Source organism: Acipenser ruthenus, chromosome 58, assembly GCF_902713425.1.
Source record: "Acipenser ruthenus chromosome 58, fAciRut3.2 maternal haplotype, whole genome shotgun sequence".
Classification (NCBI taxonomy): domain Eukaryota; kingdom Metazoa; phylum Chordata; class Actinopteri; order Acipenseriformes; family Acipenseridae; genus Acipenser; species Acipenser ruthenus.
The window spans coordinates 10001-30000 of NC_081246.1; the positions used below are offsets into that span (position 1 = coordinate 10001).

General features: G+C 47.2%; 3 protein-coding genes across 6 annotated transcripts in view; 1 reads left to right on the forward strand and 2 right to left on the reverse strand.

The window, feature by feature from the left end:
* The window catches only part of prl (prolactin), a 3515-nt gene extending 1093 nt beyond the window's left edge, over positions 1–2422 (forward strand). The window contains exons 2-5 of one of the 2 annotated variants that reach the window (XM_059017911.1): positions 1–78; positions 502–603; positions 863–1048; positions 1364–2422. The exon at positions 1–78 is cut by the window's left edge and continues 89 nt beyond it. In XM_059017911.1, the coding sequence (XP_058873894.1) occupies positions 1–78; positions 502–603; positions 863–1048; positions 1364–1576 (579 nt within the window). In that variant the 3' untranslated portion in view covers positions 1577–2422. Of the gene's footprint in view, positions 79–501; positions 604–859; positions 1049–1363 lie in introns of both variants that reach the window. The other variant, XM_059017910.1, reaches the window with a different exon arrangement.
* LOC131724907 (dynein axonemal assembly factor 3-like) lies at positions 2359–15027 on the reverse strand. Its single transcript, XM_059017912.1, is given in 13 exon segments — positions 2359–2647; positions 5143–5217; positions 5412–5526; positions 5755–5914; positions 6436–6558; positions 6981–7103; positions 9405–9581; positions 9794–9939; positions 10334–10427; positions 12576–12718; positions 13148–13230; positions 14218–14602; positions 14908–15027. Coding segments are annotated over 11 exon segments (1383 nt in total). The 5' UTR covers positions 13224–13230; positions 14218–14602; positions 14908–15027; the 3' UTR covers positions 2359–2496.
* A 309-nt stretch (positions 15028–15336) lies between these two features.
* LOC117407581 (synaptotagmin-1-like) overlaps positions 15337–20000 on the reverse strand; it is a 19454-nt gene continuing 14790 nt past the window's right edge. The window contains exons 7-10 of one of the 3 annotated variants that reach the window (XR_009320350.1): positions 19724–19841; positions 19018–19151; positions 17364–18070; positions 15337–16964 (exon numbers count right to left, since the gene is read on the reverse strand). Coding sequence is in view for 1 of the 3 variants with exons in the window: in XM_059017909.1 (XP_058873892.1) it covers positions 17861–18070; positions 19018–19151; positions 19724–19841 (462 nt within the window). In the remaining 2 variants the exon portion in view is untranslated. Of the gene's footprint in view, positions 18071–19017; positions 19152–19723; positions 19842–20000 lie in introns of all 3 variants that reach the window. The other 2 variants (XR_009320351.1, XM_059017909.1) reach the window with 2 other exon arrangements.

The window sequence follows — 20000 nt, forward strand, 5'->3', positions numbered from 1 at the left end:
CTGTCGGACCTGCTGGAGCGAGCGACACAGCTCTCCCAGAGGCTGCACTCCCTGAGCAGAACCGTCACCGCAGGCCTGGTGAGAGAGACTGTGTGAGAGAGAGAGAGAGAAAGAGAGAGAGAGAGTGAGAGAGAGAGAGAGAGAGAGAGAGAGAGAGAGAGAGGGGGGAGAGAGAGACTGTGTGTGAGAGAGAGACTGTGTGTGAGAGAGAGAGACTGTGTGTGTGTGTGTGTGACTGTGTGTGTGAGAGAGACTGTGTGTGAGATAGACTGTGTGTGAAACAGAGACTGTGTGTGTGAAACAGAGAGACTGTGAGAGAGAGAGACTGTGTGTGTGTGTGTGAGAGGCTGTGTGTGTGTGTGAGACTGTGTGTGTGTTTGTGTATGAGAGAATGTGTGTGTGTGTGTGTGAGAGAGAGGCTGTGTGTGAGAAACTGTGTGTGTGTCGACCGAGTGTAGCCAGTGTCTGTCTCTGAAGCCCCACCTCCCTCTCTCCCCGCAGGACCCCCACTTCTCCCCCCTGCTGAAGCCCCGCCCCTCCTCTCTGTGCCACACCTCCTCGCTGGCCACGCCCGAACACAAGGAGCAGGCACTCACTCTGCAGGTACAGCGCTGTCCGTGCGTCTGTGTGCGTGTGTGTGAGTGTGTGTCCGTGTCTCAGTCTGTGTGTGTCTGTCTGTCTGTCTGTGTGTCTGTCCGTGTCTGTCTGTCTGTCTGTGTGTCTGTCCGTGTCTGTGGGTCCGTGTGTCTCACTGTCCGTCTCTGTGTGTGTGTATGTGTCTCTCCTCATGCCCGCCCCTCCCTCTCTCACCAGCAGGAGGAGCTCCTCTCTCTCATCATGTCTCTCCCTCTCTCACCAGCAGGAGGAGCTCCTCTCTCTCATCATGTCTCTGCTGCGTTCCTGGACCCCCCCGCTGATGTTCCTGGTTCGAGAGGCGCAGTCCCTCCCTCCCCCCCACTCCCTCTCCGGCTCCCTCTCCTGGCAGACGGCAGAACTGTCCCAGCAGAGCCAGAAGCTGGCTAAGGGGCTGGAGACCATCCTGAACCGGGTGAGGAAACCGCGCCCTGTACCCCCTCTTGAACTCTATTGTTCATGCTGGGAGTCTGGCTTTTTTTGCCACAATGGCACCAGTTTCCTACAGTGAATGCTCCTCTCTCTCTGATTTGAACCCTTCCAGTCTTAATACTATGAAATGTAATACAAAATTGAACTTAACAATTGCACTTACAGTAATAGGAAACTGTGCCCTTTGTCGGCCATTTTGGCTCTAAACTCTCCATAGCTGACAATAGGGCACCGCCTCCGTATCAGATCCAAAATGGCTCCAGTTTCCTCCGTGACCCTCTCTCCCTCTCCCTCCCAGTTTGACCCCTCCGCTGCCCACAAGGCCAGCTTCGGGAACGCGGACGACCTCTGGAAGGGCGGAGCCTCCGATTTCCCGGGGAGCGACAGGAAGTCCCGCCTCCTCAACTTCTACTTCCTGCTGTCCTGCTTCCGGCGCGACTCTCACAAGATCGACAGCTTCCTGAAGCTGCTGCGCTGCCGGGCCCTGGAGAACGGGGCCGAGTCCTGCTGAGGAAACTGACGCCCGCCTGCCGCCATCTTGGCTCAAGATCCCCACAGTTGAGATAGGAGGCCGGCTCCCTGTCAGAGCCGCAATGGCGACAGTTTCCTACCTGTGTAAAACAGACTACAGGACTTCCCTTCTCCTCTTGTAATCAATTTAGTTTAATAGACGTTGATAATTTCCTGCTGCTTGTTTGCTGAATTGGTTCTGAGACGCACTGAAATGTACACACTGACACGCACACACTTTTCCAGACTGCTGAAGCGTGACAGGAAACTGTAGATCAGCGGCGGCCATCTTGGCTCAAGTGCCCCATAATTTACATAGGAGGGCGCACACGCGTTTAGAGCCAAAATGGCGCCAGTTTCCTACTTCATCCCTTTGGTCTTCTGTGTAAAACTCTCAGCTTAAACGCTAATGAAGAGGATAAAGCAAATTGATGACGAACCGAGAAAACTCGATTGTTCTAATAGATAAATGCAAGGTTTCGGCTTCCTGATTATTAAAAACAGCCAGTTGATCAGTTTAGTTTGTTCTTTAACCTCGATGGACGGTGAGATTCTTTCCTTTACCGTCTTGCACTTTATAATAAAGTTAAAAACTAAGAAACTAAGACCCAGTGGCGGCCATCTTGGCTCAAGCCCCCCATAGTTTAGACAGGAAGCTTGACACGCGTCTAGAGCCAAAATGGCGCCAGTTTCCTATGTTTCTATACATTTGAGCTTACAAGCTAGTGACACACATCTCAGACTTCTGACTTCACAGGACAGACAGAAATATACAAACTCAGCAGCGGTTTCATTTTTATTTTATTTTATAGAGAATTAGAGCTTCAATAAAATATGTCCAATATCATTACTGTCAGTCTTTGTAGTATTTTAAAAGCTTGGGGGATTTTAAAAAGCGTGGCTCTGGATGACGAGTTGACTTCAATTAAACAGTTTCTCGGGGTCACGGAGTTGGAATCGAGCGATGACATCACTCCGAGGCCCCGTTGGGGTAAACCCCGCCTCCTTGGCGATGTCACAGACTCTGTCGGCCAATCCGGAGGCTTGGTCTGTGTTCAGGTCTAGAATATACCTGTAGGGGGCAGAGATAAGCAGAGTTTAACGTCTGTGTCATTCTCTATTTGTCCGTGTCTCTCTCTCAGTGTTTCTCTGCTCATGTGAGAAATGATAATGATTTTCATTATTATTGTTCTTTGTAAGAATGTGCCCCTTGGTCGTGTGTATTTACTGCAGTGTAGGAGAAAGCGAACTTCTTCCTCGTTCTCAGCGACCAGAGCCTCCTGTCTCTGAGCAGCTAGGACTGTCTGTGTCGCCCCCCCATCTCTCTCTCTTTGTCTCTGAGCAGCTAGGACTGTCTGTGTCACCCCTCATCTCTCTCTCTGTGTCTCTGAGCAGCTAGGACTGTCTGTGTCGCCCCCCCCTCATCTCTCTCTCTGTGTCTCTGAGCAGCTAGGACTGTCTGTGTCGCCCCCCCATCTCTCTCTCTCTCTGTCTCTGAGCAGCTAGGACTGTCTGTGTCGCCCCCCCATCTCTCTCTCTTTGTCTCTGAGCAGCTAGGACTGTCTGTGTCGCCCCCCCATCTCTCTCTCTTTGTCTCTGAGCAGCTAGGACTGTCTGTGTCACCCCCCCATCTCTCTCTCTGTGTCTCTGAGCAGCTAGGACTGTCTGTGTCACCCCTCATCTCTCTCTCTGTGTCTCTGAGCAGCTAGGACTGTCTGTGTCGCCCCCCCCTCATCTCTCTCTCTGTGTCTCTGAGCAGCTAGGACTGTCTGTGTCGCCCCCCCATCTCTCTCTCTCTCTGTCTCTGAGCAGCTAGGACTGTCTGTGTCGCCCCCCCATCTCTCTCTCTGTGTCTCTGAGCAGCTAGGACTGTCTGTGTCACCCCCCCATCTCTCTCTCTGTGTCTCTGAGCAGCTAGGACTGTCTGTGTCGCCCCCCTCATCTCTCTCTCTGTGTCTCTGAGCAGCTAGGACTGTCTGTGTCGCCCCCCCCTCATCTCTCTCTCTGTGTCTCTGAGCAGCTAGGACTGTCTGTGTCGCCCCCCCATCTCTCTCTCTCTCTGTCTCTGAGCAGCTAGGACTGTCTGTGTCGCCCCCCCATCTCTCTCTCTGTGTCTCTGAGCAGCTAGGACTGTCTGTGTCGCCCCCCCATCTCTCTCTCTCTGTGTCTCTGAGCAGCTAGGACTGTCTGTGTCGCCCCCCCCATCTCTCTCTCTGTGTCTCTGAGCAGCTAGGACTGTCTGTGTCGCCCCCCCATCTCTCTCTCTCTCTCTGAGCAGCTAGGACTGTCTGTGTCGCCCCCCCATCTCTCTCTCTGTCTCTGAGCAGCTAGGACTGTCTGTGTCGCCCCCCCCATCTCTCTCTCTGTGTCTCTGAGCAGCTAGGACTGTCTGTGTCGCCCCCCCATCTCTCTCTCTCTCTCTGAGCAGCTAGGACTGTCTGTGTCGCCCCCCCATCTCTCTCTCTCTCTCTCTGAGCAGCTAGGACTGTCTGTGTCGCCCCCCCATCTCTCTCTCTCTCTCTCTGAGCAGCTAGGACTGTCTGTGTCGCCCCCCCATCTCTCTCTCTCTGTCTCTGAGCAGCTAGGACTGTCTGTGTCGCCCCCCCATCTCTCTCTCTGTCTCTGGGCAGCTAGGACTGTCTGTGTCGCCCCCCCCCCCCCATCTCTCTCTCTGTCTCTGAGCAGCTAGGACTGTCTGTGTCACCCCCCCATCTCTCTCTCTGTGTCTCTGAGCAGCTAGGACTGTCTGTGTCGCCCCCCCATCTCTCTCTCTGTGTCTCTGAGCAGCTAGGACTGTCTGTGTCACCCCCCCCATCTCTCTCTCTCTCTCTCTGAGCAGCTAGGACTGTCTGTGTCGCCCCCCCATCTCTCTCTCTCTGTCTCTGAGCAGCTAGGACTGTCTGTGTCACCCCCCCATCTCTCTCTCTCTGTGTCTCTGAGCAGCTAGGACTGTCTGTGTCGCCCCACCATCTCTCTCTCTCTGTGTCTCTGAGCAGCTAGGACTGTCTGTGTCTCCCCCCCATCTCTCTCTCTGTGTCTCTGAGCAGCTAGGACTGTCTGTGTCACCCCCCCATCTCTCTCTCTGTGTCTCTGAGCAGCTAGGACTATCTGTGTCGCCCCCCCATCTCTCTCTCTGTCTCTGGGCAGCTAGGACTGTCTGTGTCACCCCGTCATCTCTCTCTCTCTGTCTCTGAGCAGCTAGGACTGTCTGTGTCACCCCCCCATCTCTCTCTCTGTGTCTCTGAGCAGCTAGGACTGTCTGTGTCACCCCCCCATCTCTCTCTCTGTGTCTCTGAGCAGCTAGGACTGTCTGTGTCGCCCCCCCATCTCTCTCTCTGTGTCTCTGAGCAGCTAGGACTGTCTGTGTCACCCCCCCATCTCTCTCTTTGTCTCTGAGCAGCTAGGACTGTCTGTGTCGCCCCCCCATCTCTCTCTCTCTCTCTGAGTAGCTAGGACTGTCTGTGTCACCCCCCCATCTCTCTCTCTGGTCTCTCTCTCTGTCTCTCTCCCTGTCTCTCCTCTCTCTCTGGTCTCTCCTCTCTCTCTGGTCACTCTCTCTCTCCTCACCTGCCCAGTTCAATGATGAGAGATGCTCTGGGAGCTGCAGTCTGTCTCAGTGGCGCCTTCAGCTGGTGAACCATACTAGAGAGAGAGAGAGAGAGAGAGAGAGAGAGAGAGAGAGAGAGAAATGGGAGCAGAAAAGAAGAGAGAACACAGTGTGAAGTCCGAATGAAACTACTCAAATCACACACACACACAGAGACACTGTCACACAAACACACACACACAGACACACACTCACACTGACACACACAGACACACACACAGACACACACCTGCAGGAGCAGTAGATAATGTTGAACAGCTGCTTGTATCGACTCCTCTCATGAAGTCTCTCCAGACAGTTGACAGGCAGGAAGTGAATCTTCACCTGATCCAATGAGAGAGAAGCTGGAGAGAGAGGGGAAGATTCAAAACAGAAGTCTTTCTCAGTGTCTTCAGTGTGAATTCAATGACTAACGACTAGAAGTCTTTCTCAGTGTCTTCAGTGTGAATTCAATGACTAGCGACTAGAAGTCTTTCTCAGTGTCTTCAGTGTGAATTCAATGACTAACGACTAGAAGTCTTTCTCAGCGTCTTCAGTTTGATTTCAGAGTATTTTAGTCCCTGCTGGCTCACCGTAGTCTGCTGCTGTCTCTTGGGGTGATGGAGCGCTCTGATTGGGTGAGGGGTCTCCCACAATGCCCTGCTCCTCTGTCTGCTACCCTGCACAGTGCCCCCTGGTGGTGAGAGCCTGTAACAGCTGCTGCACTGTGTGATAGGAAACTTCCTGAGCTGTCTGCAAGAGAAAGAACCAATGGCATCACTACAGCCCTGGCTAGGACTACAGCTCCCAGCATGCCTCTGCACCCGCAGCCATGGCGAGGCATGCTGGGAGCTGTAGTTCTTTAGGCTGCGGTCTCGTATCACAAGCGATACAGACCTCTATTACCATACATCATGTACAGCTATGGCCAAAAGTTTTGCAGCATCCCCCTCTCTATAGAATGAGCTCACTCAGCTTCATAGAGTCCAATGAAAGCTGCTGAATAATGTTCCCTTGTTAACATATTGAATTCCACCCCCTCTATATAGAATGAACTCCCTCAGCTTCATAGAGTCCAATGAAAGCTGCTGAATAATGTTCCCTTGTTAACATATTGAATTCCACACTCTCTATATAGAATGAACTCCCTCAGCTTCATAGAGTCCAATGAAAGCTGCTGAATAATGTTCCCTTGTTAACATATTGAATTCCACCCCCTCTATATAGAATGAACGAGTTTAGGGTACACACACAGAGTCAGGATTTGGGGGTACCTTTGTCGGTCGTCCGTTGACAGTCTTTAGCAGACTGGGGTCGTCTGTCTCAATCCCGAATGAGATGTAGGGGCTCGTCACAATGTCACCCCAATAACCCCTGACAGGAACCATCTCCCCTTTCTGAGAGAGAGCGAGAGAGAGAGGGAGAGAGAGAGAGCGAGAGAGAGAGCAGTGATGTAGGAAACTGGCTCCATTGCGGCTCTCACACGGACCCAGCTTCCTATTGTAAGCTACGGAGAACTTGGAGCCAAGATGGCTGACTCTGGGCACAGTTGCTGATTATAATCACCATAGAAACACACAGTGTCACTGTTAATGAGGGACAGTTGGGAACCACACACACACACACACACACACACACACAGTGTCACTGATAATGAGAGAGAGGAGCCACACACACACACACACACACACACACAGTGTCACTGATGATGATAGAGAGGAGACACACACACACACACACACAGTGTCACTGTTAATGAGGGACAGTTGGGAGCCCCTCACACACAGCGTCACAGACAGACAGACAGACAGAAGCTCACGTGTTTAAGCAGCGCTCCTGAAGCCAGGGTTCGATTGGATGTGTCGTAGATCCCCTCCCTCAGTTCAAAGGCCACGCCCTTCTCTCTCCACCTCACATACTCTGCCTTACTGACCAGCCCTGCCTGGGTCACGAGACAGGACACTGGAGTTTAACAGAGAAGCACTCACCAATCAATCTCCTAACGAGATTTCAAACCCTTACCAAGGGCTTCCAATACCAGAGAGGCACGGGAAAGCATAGGGAAGCATTGTAAAGCACAGAGAGGTCTGGTAAAGCACAGGGAAGCATTGTAAAGCACAGAGAGGTGTGGTAAAGCATAGGGAAGCATTGTAAAGCACAGAGAGGTCTGGTAAAGCATAGGGAAGCATTGTAAAGCACAGAGAGGTCTGGTAAAGCATAGGGAAGCATTGTAAAGCACAGAGAGGTCTGGTAAAGCATAGGGAAGCATTGTAAAGCACAGAGAGGTCTGGTAAAGCATAGGGAAGCATTGTAAAGCACAGAGAGGTGTGGTAAAGCATAGGGAAGCATTGTAAAGCACAGAGAGGTCTGGTAAAGCATAGGGAAGCATTGTAAAGCGCAGAGAGGTCTGGTAAAGCATAGGGAAGCACTGTATAGCACAGAGAGGTCTGGTAAAGCATAGGGAAGCATTGTAAAGCACAGAGAGGTCTGGTAAAGCATAGGGAAGCATTGTAAAGCACAGAGAGGTCTGGTAAAGCATAGGGAAGCATTGTAAAGCACAGAGAGGTCTGGTAAAGCATAGGGAAGCATTGTAAAGCACAGAGAGGTCTGGTAAAGCATAGGGAAGCATTGTAAAGCACAGAGAGGTCTGGTAAAGCATAGGGAAGCATTGTAAAGCACAGAGAGGTCTGGTAAAGCATAGGGAAGCATTGTAAAGCACAGAGAGGTGTGGTAAAGCATAGGGAAGCATTGTAAAGCACAGAGAGGTCTGGTAAAGCATAGGGAAGCATTGTAAAGCACAGAGAGGTCTGGTAAAGCATAGGGAAGCATTGTAAAGCACAGAGAGGTCTGGTAAAGCATAGGGAAGCATTGTAAAGCACAGAGAGGTCTGGTAAAGCATAGGTAAGCATTGTAAAGCACAGAGAGGTCTGGTAAAGCATAGGGAAGCATTGTAAAGCACAGAGAGGTCTGGTAAAGCATAGGGAAGCATTGTAAAGCACAGAGAGGTCTGGTAAAGCATAGGGAAGCATTGTAAAGCACAGAGAGGTCTGGTGAAGCATAGGGAAGCATTGTAAAGCACAGAGAGTTGTGGTAAAGCATAGGGAAGCATTGTAAAGCACAGAGAGGTATGGTAAAGCATAGGGAAGCATTGTAAAGCACAGAGAGGTCTGGTAAAGCATAGGGAAGCATTGTAAAGCACAGAGAGGTCTGGTAAAGCATAGGGAAGCATTGTAAAGCACAGAGAGGTCTGGTAAAGCATAGGGAAGCATTGTAAAGCATAGAGAGGTCTGGTAAAGCATAGGGAAGCATTGTAAAGCACAGAGAGGTCTGGTAAAGCATAGGGAAGCATTGTAAAGCACAGAGAGGTCTGGTAAAGCATAGGGAAGCATTGTAAAGCACAGAGAGGTCTGGTGAAGCATAGGGAAGCATTGTAAAGCACAGAGAGGTGTGGTAAAGCATAGGGAAGCATTGTAAAGCACAGAGAGGTATGGTAAAGCATAGGGAAGCATTGTAAAGCACAGAGAGGTGTGGTAAAGCATAGGGAAGCATTGTAAAGCACAGAGAGGTCTAGTAAAGCATAGGGAAGCATTGTAAAGCACAGAGAGGTCTGGTAAAGCATAGGGAAGCATTGTAAAGCACAGAGAGGTCTGGTAAAGCATAGGGAAGCATTGTAAAGCACAGAGAGGTCTGGTAAAGCATAGGGAAGCATTGTAAAGCACAGAGAGGTCTGGTAAAGCATAGGGAAGCATTGTAAAGCACAGAGAGGTCTGGTAAAGCATAGGGAAGCATTGTAAAGCACAGAGAGGTCTGGTAAAGCATAGGGAAGCATTGTAAAGCACAGAGAGGTCTGGTAAAGCATAGGGAAGCATTGTAAAGCACAGAGAGGTCTGGTAAATCATAGGGAAGCATTGTAAAGCACAGAGAGGTCTGGTAAAGCATAGGGAAGCATTGTAAAGCACAGAGAGGTCTGGTAAAGCATAAGGAAGCATTGTAAAGCACAGAGAGGTCTGGTAAAGCATAAGGAAGCATTGTAAAGCACAGAGAGGTCTGGTAAAGCATATTAAAAACAGGGTAAACTACCCCTCATGAAAGTGTCACACAGTAAAAGCACAGCACCTCCCCCCCTCTCCCCTCCTCCTCCTCCTCCTCTCCCCCCCTCCCCTCCCCTCTCTCCTCATTCCTCTCCTCTCCCCTTCTCCACCTCTCTTCTCCCCCCCTCTCCTCTCTCTTCTTCCTCTCTCACCCCTCTCTGATGTAGTTTCATGCTGAGGTCCCAGTCGAAGGACCCCTCTCTCGTGTCGTATCGGCTGCCCAGGTACTGCCTGAGCCGAGCATCCCAGAGGCGGTCAGTATGGAAAGTGAGGGGGTCGGTGGAGCCCCAAAACTTGAACACAGCGTCCAACTGGTCCCGCTCCTTATACTGGGAACCAGAGAGAGAAACCATTACTGTGCACTGCAGAGACACACACACGCACGCACGCGCACACACACACACACACACACACACACACACCCCCTCAGTGCTGTCAGCTCTATCGCAGGGAGCAGTCTCTCCTCCTGGATGTATTGCCTCAGTCTCGGGACGCTCTCTCTCACACACACACACACACACACACACACACACACACACACCCTCAGTGCTGTCAGCTCTATCGTAGGGAGCAGTCTCTCCTCCTGGATGTATTGCCTCAGTCTCGGGACGCTCTCTCTCAGGTACCCCGCGGTCTGGCTGCGGATCAGAGTGTTTCCAAACAGCTCCAGAAACAGCTCTGCCTTCTCTGAAACAACGAAAGAGAGGGAGAGGGGGAGAGAGGGAGAGAGGGAGAGGGGGAGAGAGGAGAGGGGAGGGGGAGAGAAGGGAGGGAGGAGAGATGAGAGAGGAGGGGAGGGGAGGGGGAGAGAGGGGAGGGAGGAGAGATGAGAGAGGAGGGGAGGGGAGGGGGAGAGAGGGGAGGGAGGAGAGATGAGAGAGGAGGGGAAGGGAGGGGGAGAGAGATGAGCGGGGGAGAGACAGAGGGAGAGAGAGGGAGAGGGAGGAGAGAGAGGGGGGAGAGGGAGGCATAGAGGGAGGGTTATAATCAGGGGACAAAGAGAGTGAGAGAGAGGGAGGAGATGATCAGATAAGAGGGAGAGGGAGAGAACAAAAGGAAAGAAAGAAAAGAGGGAAGATACCTTGGAGGCCCATCCTCTCGGGCGGCTCCAGAGCCAATGAGAGGAAGAGGAGGTGTCGACCAATCAGCTCCAAGCTGTTCTCCACGATGTAGATCTGGAACCCAGAGCAGCAAAACAGGAGCAAAGATGAAATTCAAAATGAACTACAAATACATCAAGAGGGCCTTTAAAAAGAGCTGGCCTTTAAAAAGAGCTGGTGTTTATCATGGGCTGGTCTTTATTATGGGGTAGTCTTTATTATGGGGTAGTCTTTATTATGGGCTGGCCTTTATTATAAGGTCGTCTTTATTATGGGGTAGTCTTTATTATAGGGTAGTCTTTATTATGGGGTAGTCTTTATTATGGGGTAGTCTTTATTATAGGGTAGTCTTTATTATAGGGTAGTCTTTATTATGGGGTAGTCTTTATTATGGGGTAGTCTTTATTATAGGGTAGTCTTTATTATAGGGTCGTCTTTATTATAGGGTAGTCTTTATTATGGGGTAGTCTTTATTATGAGGTAGTCTTTATTATAGGGTAGTCTTTATTATGGGCTGGCCTTTATTATAAGGTCGTCTTTATTATGGGGTAGTCTTTATTATGGGGTAGTCTTTATTATGGGGTAGTCTTTATTATAGGGTAGTCTTTATTATGGGGTAGTCTTTATTATAGGGTAGTCTTTATTATAGGGTAGTCTTTATTATGGGGTAGTCTTTATTATAAGGTAGTCTTTATTATGGGGTAGTCTTTATTATGGGGTAGTCTTTATTATAGGGTAGTCTTTATTATAGGGTAGTCTTTATTATGGGCTGGTCTTTATTATGGGGTAGTCTTTATTATGGGGTAGTCTTTATTATGGGGTAGTCTTTATTATAGGGTAGTCCTTATTATGGGCTGGTCTTTATTATAGGGTAGTCTTTATTATGGGGTAGTCTTTATTATGGGGCAGTCTTTATTTAGGGTAGTCTTTATTATAGGGTAGTCTTTATTATGGGGTAGTCTTTATTATGGGGTAGTTTTTATTATGGGGTAGTCTTTATTATAGGGTAGTCTTTATTATGGGGTAGTCTTTATTATAGGGTAGTCTTTATTATAGGGTAGTCCTTATTATGGGCTGGTCTTTATTATAGGGTAGTCTTTATTATGGGGTAGTCTTTATTATAGGGTAGTCTTTATTATAGGGTAGTCTTTATTATGGGCTGGTCTTTATTATAGGATAGTCTTTATTATAGGGTAGTCTTTATTATGGGCTGGTCTTTATTATGGGGTAGTCTTTATTATAGGGTAGTCTTTATTATGGGGTAGTCTTTATTATAAGGTAGTCTTTATTATGGGCTGGTCTTTATTATAGGATAGTCTTTATTATAGGGTAGTCTTTATTATGGGCTGGTCTTTATTATGGGGTAGTCTTTATTATGGGGTAGTCTTTATTATGGGGTAGTCTTTATTTAGGGTAGTCTTTATTATGGGGTAGTCTTTATTATGGGGTAGTTTTTATTATGGGGTAGTCTTTATTATGGGGTAGTCTTTATTATGGGGTAGTCTTTATTATAGGGTAGTCTTTATTATGGGCTGGTCTTTATTATGGGGTAGTCTTTATTATAGGGTCGTCTTTATTATAGGGTCGTCTTTATTATGGGGTCGTCTTTATTATGGGGTAGTCTTTATTATAGGGTAGTCTTTATTATGGGGTAGTCTTTATTATGGGGTAGTCTTTATTATAGGGTAGTCTTTATTATAGGGTAGTCTTTATTATGGGGTAGTCTTTATTATAGGGTAGTCTTTATTATGGGGTAGTCTTTATTATAGGGTAGTCTTTATTATGGGCTGGTCTTTATTATGGGGTAGTCTTTATTATAGGGTAGTCTTTATTATGGGGTAGTCTTTATTATAAGGTAGTCTTTATTATGGGGTAGTCTTTATTATGGGGTAGTCTTTATTATGGGGTAGTCTTTATTATGGGGTAGTCTTTATTATAGGGTAGTCTTTATTATAGGGTAGTCTTTATTATGGGGTAGTCTTTATTATGGGGTAGTCTTTATTATGGGGTAGTCTTTATTATAGGGTAGTCTTTATTATGGGGTAGTCTTTATTATAGGGTAGTCTTTATTATGGGCTGGTCTTTATTATGGGGTAGTCTTTATTATAGGGTAGTCTTTATTATAGGGTAGTCTTTATTATGGGCTGGTCTTTATTATAGGGTAGTCTTTATAATAGGGTAGTTTTTATTATAAGACGGTTTTTATACAGAGCTCTGACTCACGTGAATGTTTGGTTGTTGGTCTCCAGTTTGTCCGAGTCCAGCGATAGTCTTGAGGACATGTCTCAGGTCCCCGCTGCCTATCAGCAGAATGTTGACGTCCTGGGGGACAGAACCGTCCATGCTCCCTGGACGTCTGAGTCCAGCTGTGGACAGACACAGAACACAGGACGCAGGGTCACAGGACTGGAGAAACTGCGCCATCCCAAACCAGGGAGGGGAACAGGGTAGAGCGTGTGTCAGTGTGTGTGTCAGCGTGTGTGTGTCTGTGTGCTTGTGTCACAGTGTGTGTGTATGTGTCTCAGTGTGTGTGTGTCAGCGTGTGTGTCTCTGTGTGCGCGTCTCTCTCAGTGTGTGTCAGTGTCTGAGTGTGTGTGTGTGTCAGTGTCTGAGTGTGTGTGTGAGTGTGTGTGTGTGTCAGTGTCTCAGTGTGTGTGTGTGTGTGTCTCAGTGTGTGTGTGTGTGTGCACGTGCGTGCGTGCGTGTGTGTGTGTCTCAGTGTGCGTGCGTGTGTTTGTGTGTGTGTGTGAGTGTGTGTGTGTGAGAGTGTGTGTGTGTGTGTCAGTGTGTCTCACCTGTCTCCAGCAGGTCCAGTGCTGGACTCAGTCCCCACCAGGTAACTGAACCGGCTCCTTCCAGTGACCTGGCCATCGCTCACCTGAGCAGAGAAAGAAAGAGCATGAGAAAATGAACGAGAGGAGACCTCTCTGTGCTTTACAATGCTTCCCTATGCTTTACCAGACCTCTCTGTGCTTTACAATGCTTCCCTATGCTTTACCAGACCTCTCTGTGCTTTACAATGCTTCCCTATGCTTTACCACACCTCTCTGTGCTTTACAATGCTTCCCTATGATTTACCAGACCTCTCTGTGCTTTACAATGCTTCCCTATGCTTTACCAGACCTCTCTGTGCTTTACAATGCTTCCCTATGCTTTACCAGACCTCTCTGTGCTTTACAATGCTTCCCTATGTTTTACCAGACCTCTCTGTGCTTTACAATGCTTCCCTATGCTTTACCAGACCTCTCTGTGCTTTCCAATGCTTCCCTATGCTTTACCAGACCTCTCTGTGCTTTACAATGCTTCCCTATGCTTTACCAGACCTCTCTGTGCTTTACAATGCTTCCCTATGCTTTACCAGACCTCTCTGTGCTTTACAATGCTTCCCTATGCTTTACCAGACCTCTCTGTGCTTTACAATGCTTCCCTATGCTTTACCAGACCTCTCTGTGCTTTACAATGCTTCCCTATGCTTTACCAGACCTCTCTGCGCTTTACAATGCTTCCCTATGCTTTACCAGACCTCTCTGTGCTTTACAATGCTTCCCTATGCTTTACCACACCTCTCTGTGCTTTACAATGCTTCCCTATGCTTTACCAGACCTCTCTGTGCTTTACAATGCTTCCCTATGCTTTACCAGACCTCTCTGTGCTTTACAATGCTTCCCTATGCTTTACCACACCTCTCTGTGCTTTACAATGCTTCCCTATGCTTTACCACACCTCTCTGCGCTTTCAGCACCTAATAGTTTTATAAACGTTTTTTTTTCAACTCGGCGAAAAAAAATATTCTTTAAAATAACCGGAAGCCAGTCGTGTCGAACAATGACAAGTAATTTATATATATAAAAATAAAATAACTCACCTTTTCCAGCGGTGTTTCTGGGGTCAATTTCACGAGAATTACCAACTAAATAAATGTTGCTCAGGTTTTTTATTTGTATTTATTTTGATAATGAATCATTTCAGGCTGCGTTTCAAAACTCGGACGTGTTAATAACTCTCTACAGCCTCCTGAAAGGGTAATAGAAGACCTTATAAAAGGTACGTTTTAAAATTATTTTACCATTAATCCGCTGTTGGGTTTGTTTACAATTTTCGTTTTTTTCTGACTGTTCAATCCTGGTGGGCGTGGCTTCGGCTTTTCCAGGAGACAGGCAGCGTTTGTATCCAATAGACGCTGCGGATCGGCGCTGCGAGGGCGGGGTATGGAGACGGTTAGCCAATGAGAGAGCGCGAGAGGGCGGTATCTAGGAAAATGAATGGGAAGGAGCGAGGTTGGAGCAATGTAGCGGTGTCCATGGCAACCGAAAACCGCCGTTTAATACTCTAAATAGATTAAATATTGGACAGCGTAATATTATATTACATTAAACTGAATTTTTATACAATCCAAGGCTATTTTTTAATATTAAAAAACAACGTATTTTGTAACAAAACTGAAATGTTGTATTTAGTTCTCAACAAACACACACAAATTACACCGCCTACATATATTTTTAAATAAACACAAGACTGTCCCTAAAAATGTCGTTTTAAATTAAAAATTATTCACCTTTTATGACGTTTCCCACACTGTGTGTGTGTCCTGTGGTCTGTGCTTACAGTATAGCCGACTGTAGGGTCTGTAATTATTAGTTACAAAGAAGCGTGAAATAAACACGGGCCATTAAATCCACACGAATTATCACGGGCTGAATTCAAAATAAAAGACTACAGAAATATATATATATATATATATATATATATATATATATATATATATATATATATATATATATATATATATCAAGGCGTTCATTAACGAGGCACGCAAATTCATTAGAAATTTGCCTTGCTCGTTATTTTAAAGTCGCACACGCTGTGGGTACCGTATCTCGTTTGGTTTATTGGTAGTGAAAGTTTAATTTAAAATCGCCCTGCCTGTTTGTGTCCTCTTCATCACAATGAATAAATAACACACACACACATATACACACAAAATAATATTAGATATGTTTTTTTAATTGAAAATCACAGCTAAAAAAAAGAGCAGTATACAATATATGATGTTTATATATTTTTTTCTTCTATATTTTTTACAAAGAAGCACAAAACATGACAGCCATATGCAACTCGCGGTCGGGTTAAACTCTAATCGGTTTTGGGGAGCACTGCATGTAATCCGATTACTTTTTTTTTTCTTCAGTAATCTGTAAGTGTTGCGGTTCCTTTTATAGACAGGTAATGGGATGTGGTCACGGATTACACTGTCTGTGAAAAAATAACTACATTTAAATCAGGGAGCGCGGCTAATGCATGAGATCGGAAACCAGTCCCTCGGACGCGCCTTTCACAGCGTGTCGCTGGAGAATGATTATGAGAGCGATGGGGGGGGGGTAGTTATTTTCAAAGTTACTGTAACGGATTACAAATAATCACATAATTAAATAACACAAGCTGAGCGCTAGAGTTAAAGAACTACAGCTCCCAGCATCCCTCGCCATGGCAGCGGGTGCAGAGGCATGCTGGGAGCTGTAGTCCTATAGCCAGGGCTGTCCCGATTCACAATACATTAACTACGGCAGCGCAGCTTGGACTGTGTGCCGTCTGCCTTCTGTTTTGGAGGATAACGCTGCTCTGGGCAGTTTACAGGCAAGCCAGCAGTCCCCCGGCCAGACCACAAGGTGTCGCTGGTGCGCGGTGAGCCGAGGACACCCTGGCCGACCTAACACTCTCGACGCAGTAGATAATGATAGCGGCCACACACACACACACACACACCAGGCTATAAAAGGTACATAACTCCCTGAATCTCCCGTCTGTCTGTCTGTCCTGCACCTCCATTCACTACACAGCTCCCAGAATAACTCTCTGAATCTCCCCTGTCTGTCTGTCTGTCTGTCTGTCTGTCTGTCCTGCACCTCCATTCACTACACAGCTCCCAGAATAACTCTCTGAATCTCCCCTGTCTGTCTGTCTGTCTGTCTGTCTGTCTGTCCTGCACCTCCATTCACTACACAGCTCCCAGAATAACTCTCTGAATCTCCCCTGTCTGTCTGTCTGTCTGTCTGTCTGTCTGTCCTGCACCTCCATTCACTACACAGCTCCCAGAATAACTCTCTGAATCTCCCCTGTCTGTCTGTCTGTCTGTCTGTCCTGCACCTCCATTCACTACACAGCTCCCAGAATAACTCTCTGAATCTCCTGTCTGTCTGTCTGTCTGTCTGTCTGTCTGTCCTGCACCTCCATTCACTACACAGCTCCCAGAATAACTCTCTGAATCTCCCCTGCCTGTCTGTCTGTCTGTCCTGCACCTCCATTCACTACACAGCTCCCAGAATAACTCTCTGAATCTCCCCTGTCTGTCTGTCTGTCTGTCTGTCTGTCTGTCCTGCACCTCCATTCACTACACAGCTCCCAGAATAACTCTCTGAATCTCCCCTGCCTGTCTGTCTGTCTGTCCTGCACCTCCATTCACTACACAGCTCCCAGAATAACTCTCTGAATCTCCCCTGTCTGTCTGTCTGTCTGTCTGTCTGTCTGTCTGTCTGTCCTGCACCTCCATTCACTGCACAGCTCCCAGAATAACTCTCTGAATCTCCCCTGTCTGTCTGTCTGTCTGTCCTGCACCTCCATTCACTACACAGCTCCCAGAATAACTCTCTGAATCTCCCCTGTCTGTCTGTCTGTCTGTCTGTCTGTCCTGCACCTCCATTCACTGCACAGCTCCCAGAATAACTCTCTGAATCTCCCCTGTCTGTCTGTCTGTCTGTCTGTCTGTCCTGCACCTCCATTCACTACACAGCTCCCAGAATAACTCTCTGAATCTCCCCTGTCTGTCTGTCTGTCTGTCTGTCTGTCTGTCCTGCACCTCCATTCACTACACAGCTCCCAGAATAACTCTCTGAATCTCCCCTGTCTGTCTGTCTGTCTGTCTGTCTGTCCTGCACCTCCATTCACTACACAGCTCCCAGAATAACTCTCTGAATCTCCCCTGCCTGTCTGTCTGTCTGTCTGTCTGTCCTGCACCTCCATTCACTACACAGCTCCCAGAATAACTCAGTTTTAAGTTAACACATTGTGAAAAATAAATTTTACAAGTACGCAAAGCAAAGTTTACAAACAAAACACAGCTTTTGCAGGCGCGCAGTGTAAAGTTTACAAATACAACCAAACTTTACAAGGTGCACTGAGTAGCTTTTACAAATAAAAACAAACTTTACAGACGTATTAAGTAACGTTTACAAAAAATAAAACTTCATAAGAGCACTATGTAAAGTTTACAATAAAACCAAACTTTACAAGGTGCACCAAGTAAAGTTTACAACCAAAAACAAACTTTACAAGCGCACTATATAAAGTTCAAAACTAAACACAGATTTTACAGGAGCATGAAGCAAAGTTTACAAGAAATAAACTATGTAAAGTTTACAAACAAAATCATATACTTTACAAAGGAGGGGAGGGGTGAAAGGAGAACAGTTTTTAGCAGCCCCGAGCATAGTTTACATTGACAGGAAGTGAACTCAGTGTGTCTTGATGCCCAGGACGGCGTCTATGTCCTGTTCCTCTTTGAGGGTGTGCCACTGTGCGATCGGGCGCCTCGGATTGGCCAGCATGTCTGACCAATGGCGGAGCTCCGTCCCGGTGGAGTTGCAGCCGACAAACACTTTGCCAATCGCATCGTTCTTCCCCAGCTTGTCATAGTCCAGCACTGTGACGACCACCTGCACTTTCTATAGAGAGGAGAGAGGAGAGAGGAGAGAGGGGAGAGGAGAGAGAGGAGAGAGGAGAGAGGAGAGGAGAGAGAGGAGAGAGGAGAGGAGAGAGGAGAGGAGAGGGGAGAGGAGAGAGAGGAGAGAGAGAGGAGAGAGAGGAGAGAGAGAGGAGAGAGAGGAGAGGAGAGAGAGAGGAGAGAAGAGAGAGGAGAGAGGAGAGAGGAGAGAGGAGAGAGGAGAGAGAGGAGAGGAGAGAGGAGAGAGAGGAGAGGAGACAGGAGGGAGGAGAGAGGAGAGGAGAGAGGAGAGGAGAGGGGAGAGAGGAGAGGAGAGGAGAGAAAGGAGAGAGGAGAGAGGAGAGAAGAAGGGAGAGGGGAGAGGGAGAATGATATTGTTAGTACTGTCTGTGTGTCTTTTTCCCAGCTGTCGTAATCCAGCTCCGCACCTTCTACAGAGAGACAGAGAGAGAAAGAGAGACATGAAGAAAGAATAACAAACAAATGCAAATAAAAAACACGTCGCGTGTGTTTTTTCCTTTCTCTCTTTTTGTTTGCTTGTTTGTTTTTAGTATTCTTTCTTCGCTCCCGTATGTATTTGTCGTTTTTCTCTCTTTTATTTTCAAGGTTTTATTTAGTATTCTTTCTGCAGCTCGTTTCAGCAGTAGGGTGTGCGTGGTTCACCGGGAGCGGTCTCGCTGCAGTAGGGCATAGGGAGCAACATCATCATCATCATCATCATCATCATCATTTATTTCTTAGCAGACGCCCTTATCCAGGGCGACTTACAATTGTTACAAGATATCACATTATTTTTACATACAATTCCCCATTTATACAGTTGGGTTTTTACTGGAGCAATCTAGGTAAAGTACCTTGCTCAAGGGTACAGCAGCAGTGTCCCCCCACCTGGGATTGAACCCACGACCCTCCGGTCAAGTGACCACAGGGCAGTGTAGAGGGTATTACCTGTATCTGCTCGAATGGCACCTCAAAGCTGAAGGACTCGTTGTAATATGGATTTAAGGTGTTTTTCTTGATCGTGGTTTTTTTCTTCTTCAGCCTCTTTCCATTCTGCATCAAGTGGATCTTTACATAGGGATCTGAGAGAGAGCAGAGAGATTGAAATATCGACAACTGATTCGACAAGAAGTCTTTCTTGGTGTCTTCAAAAAAACGTCGAAACGTTAGTCATTGAATTCACAGTGAAGACCCTGAGAAAGACTTCTAGTCGTTAGTCATTAAATTCACACTGAAGACCCTGAGAAAGACTTCTAGTCGTTAGTCATTGAATTCACACTGAAGACGCTGAGAAAGACTTCTAGTCGTTAGTCATTGAATTCACACTGAAGACACTGAGAAAGACTTCTAGTCGTTAGTCATTGAATTCACACTGAAGACCCTGAGAGAGACTTCTAGTCGTTAGTCATTGAATTCACACTGAAGACCCTGAGAAAGACTTCTAGTCGTTAGTCATTGAATTCACACTGAAGACGCTGATAAAGACTTCTAGTCATTAGTCATTGAATTCACACTGAAGACACTGAGAAAGACTTCTAGTCGTTAGTCATTGAATTCACACTGAAGACCCTGAGAAAGACTTCTAGTGGAACAGTTTCTGATTGAATTCAATACGTTTGTTTAGTGTCTCTAAAGACATCAGTGTTTATTTTACCTGATAGTCCTCCCACATCCATCTTCTTCAGGTTCTTTGCTTCCAGTATAATGACGGAGAGTTTACCAGCGGTGGGAACGTAGCGCAGAGAGAAACAGATATCACCTAACTGCTCTACCTGTGAAACACACAGAGAGAAACAGAGATCACCTGACTGCTCTACCTGTGAAACACACAGAGAGAAACAGAGATCACCTGACTGCTCTACCTGTGAAACACAGAGAGAAACAGAGATCACCTGACTGCTCTACCTGTGAAACACACACAGAGAAACAGA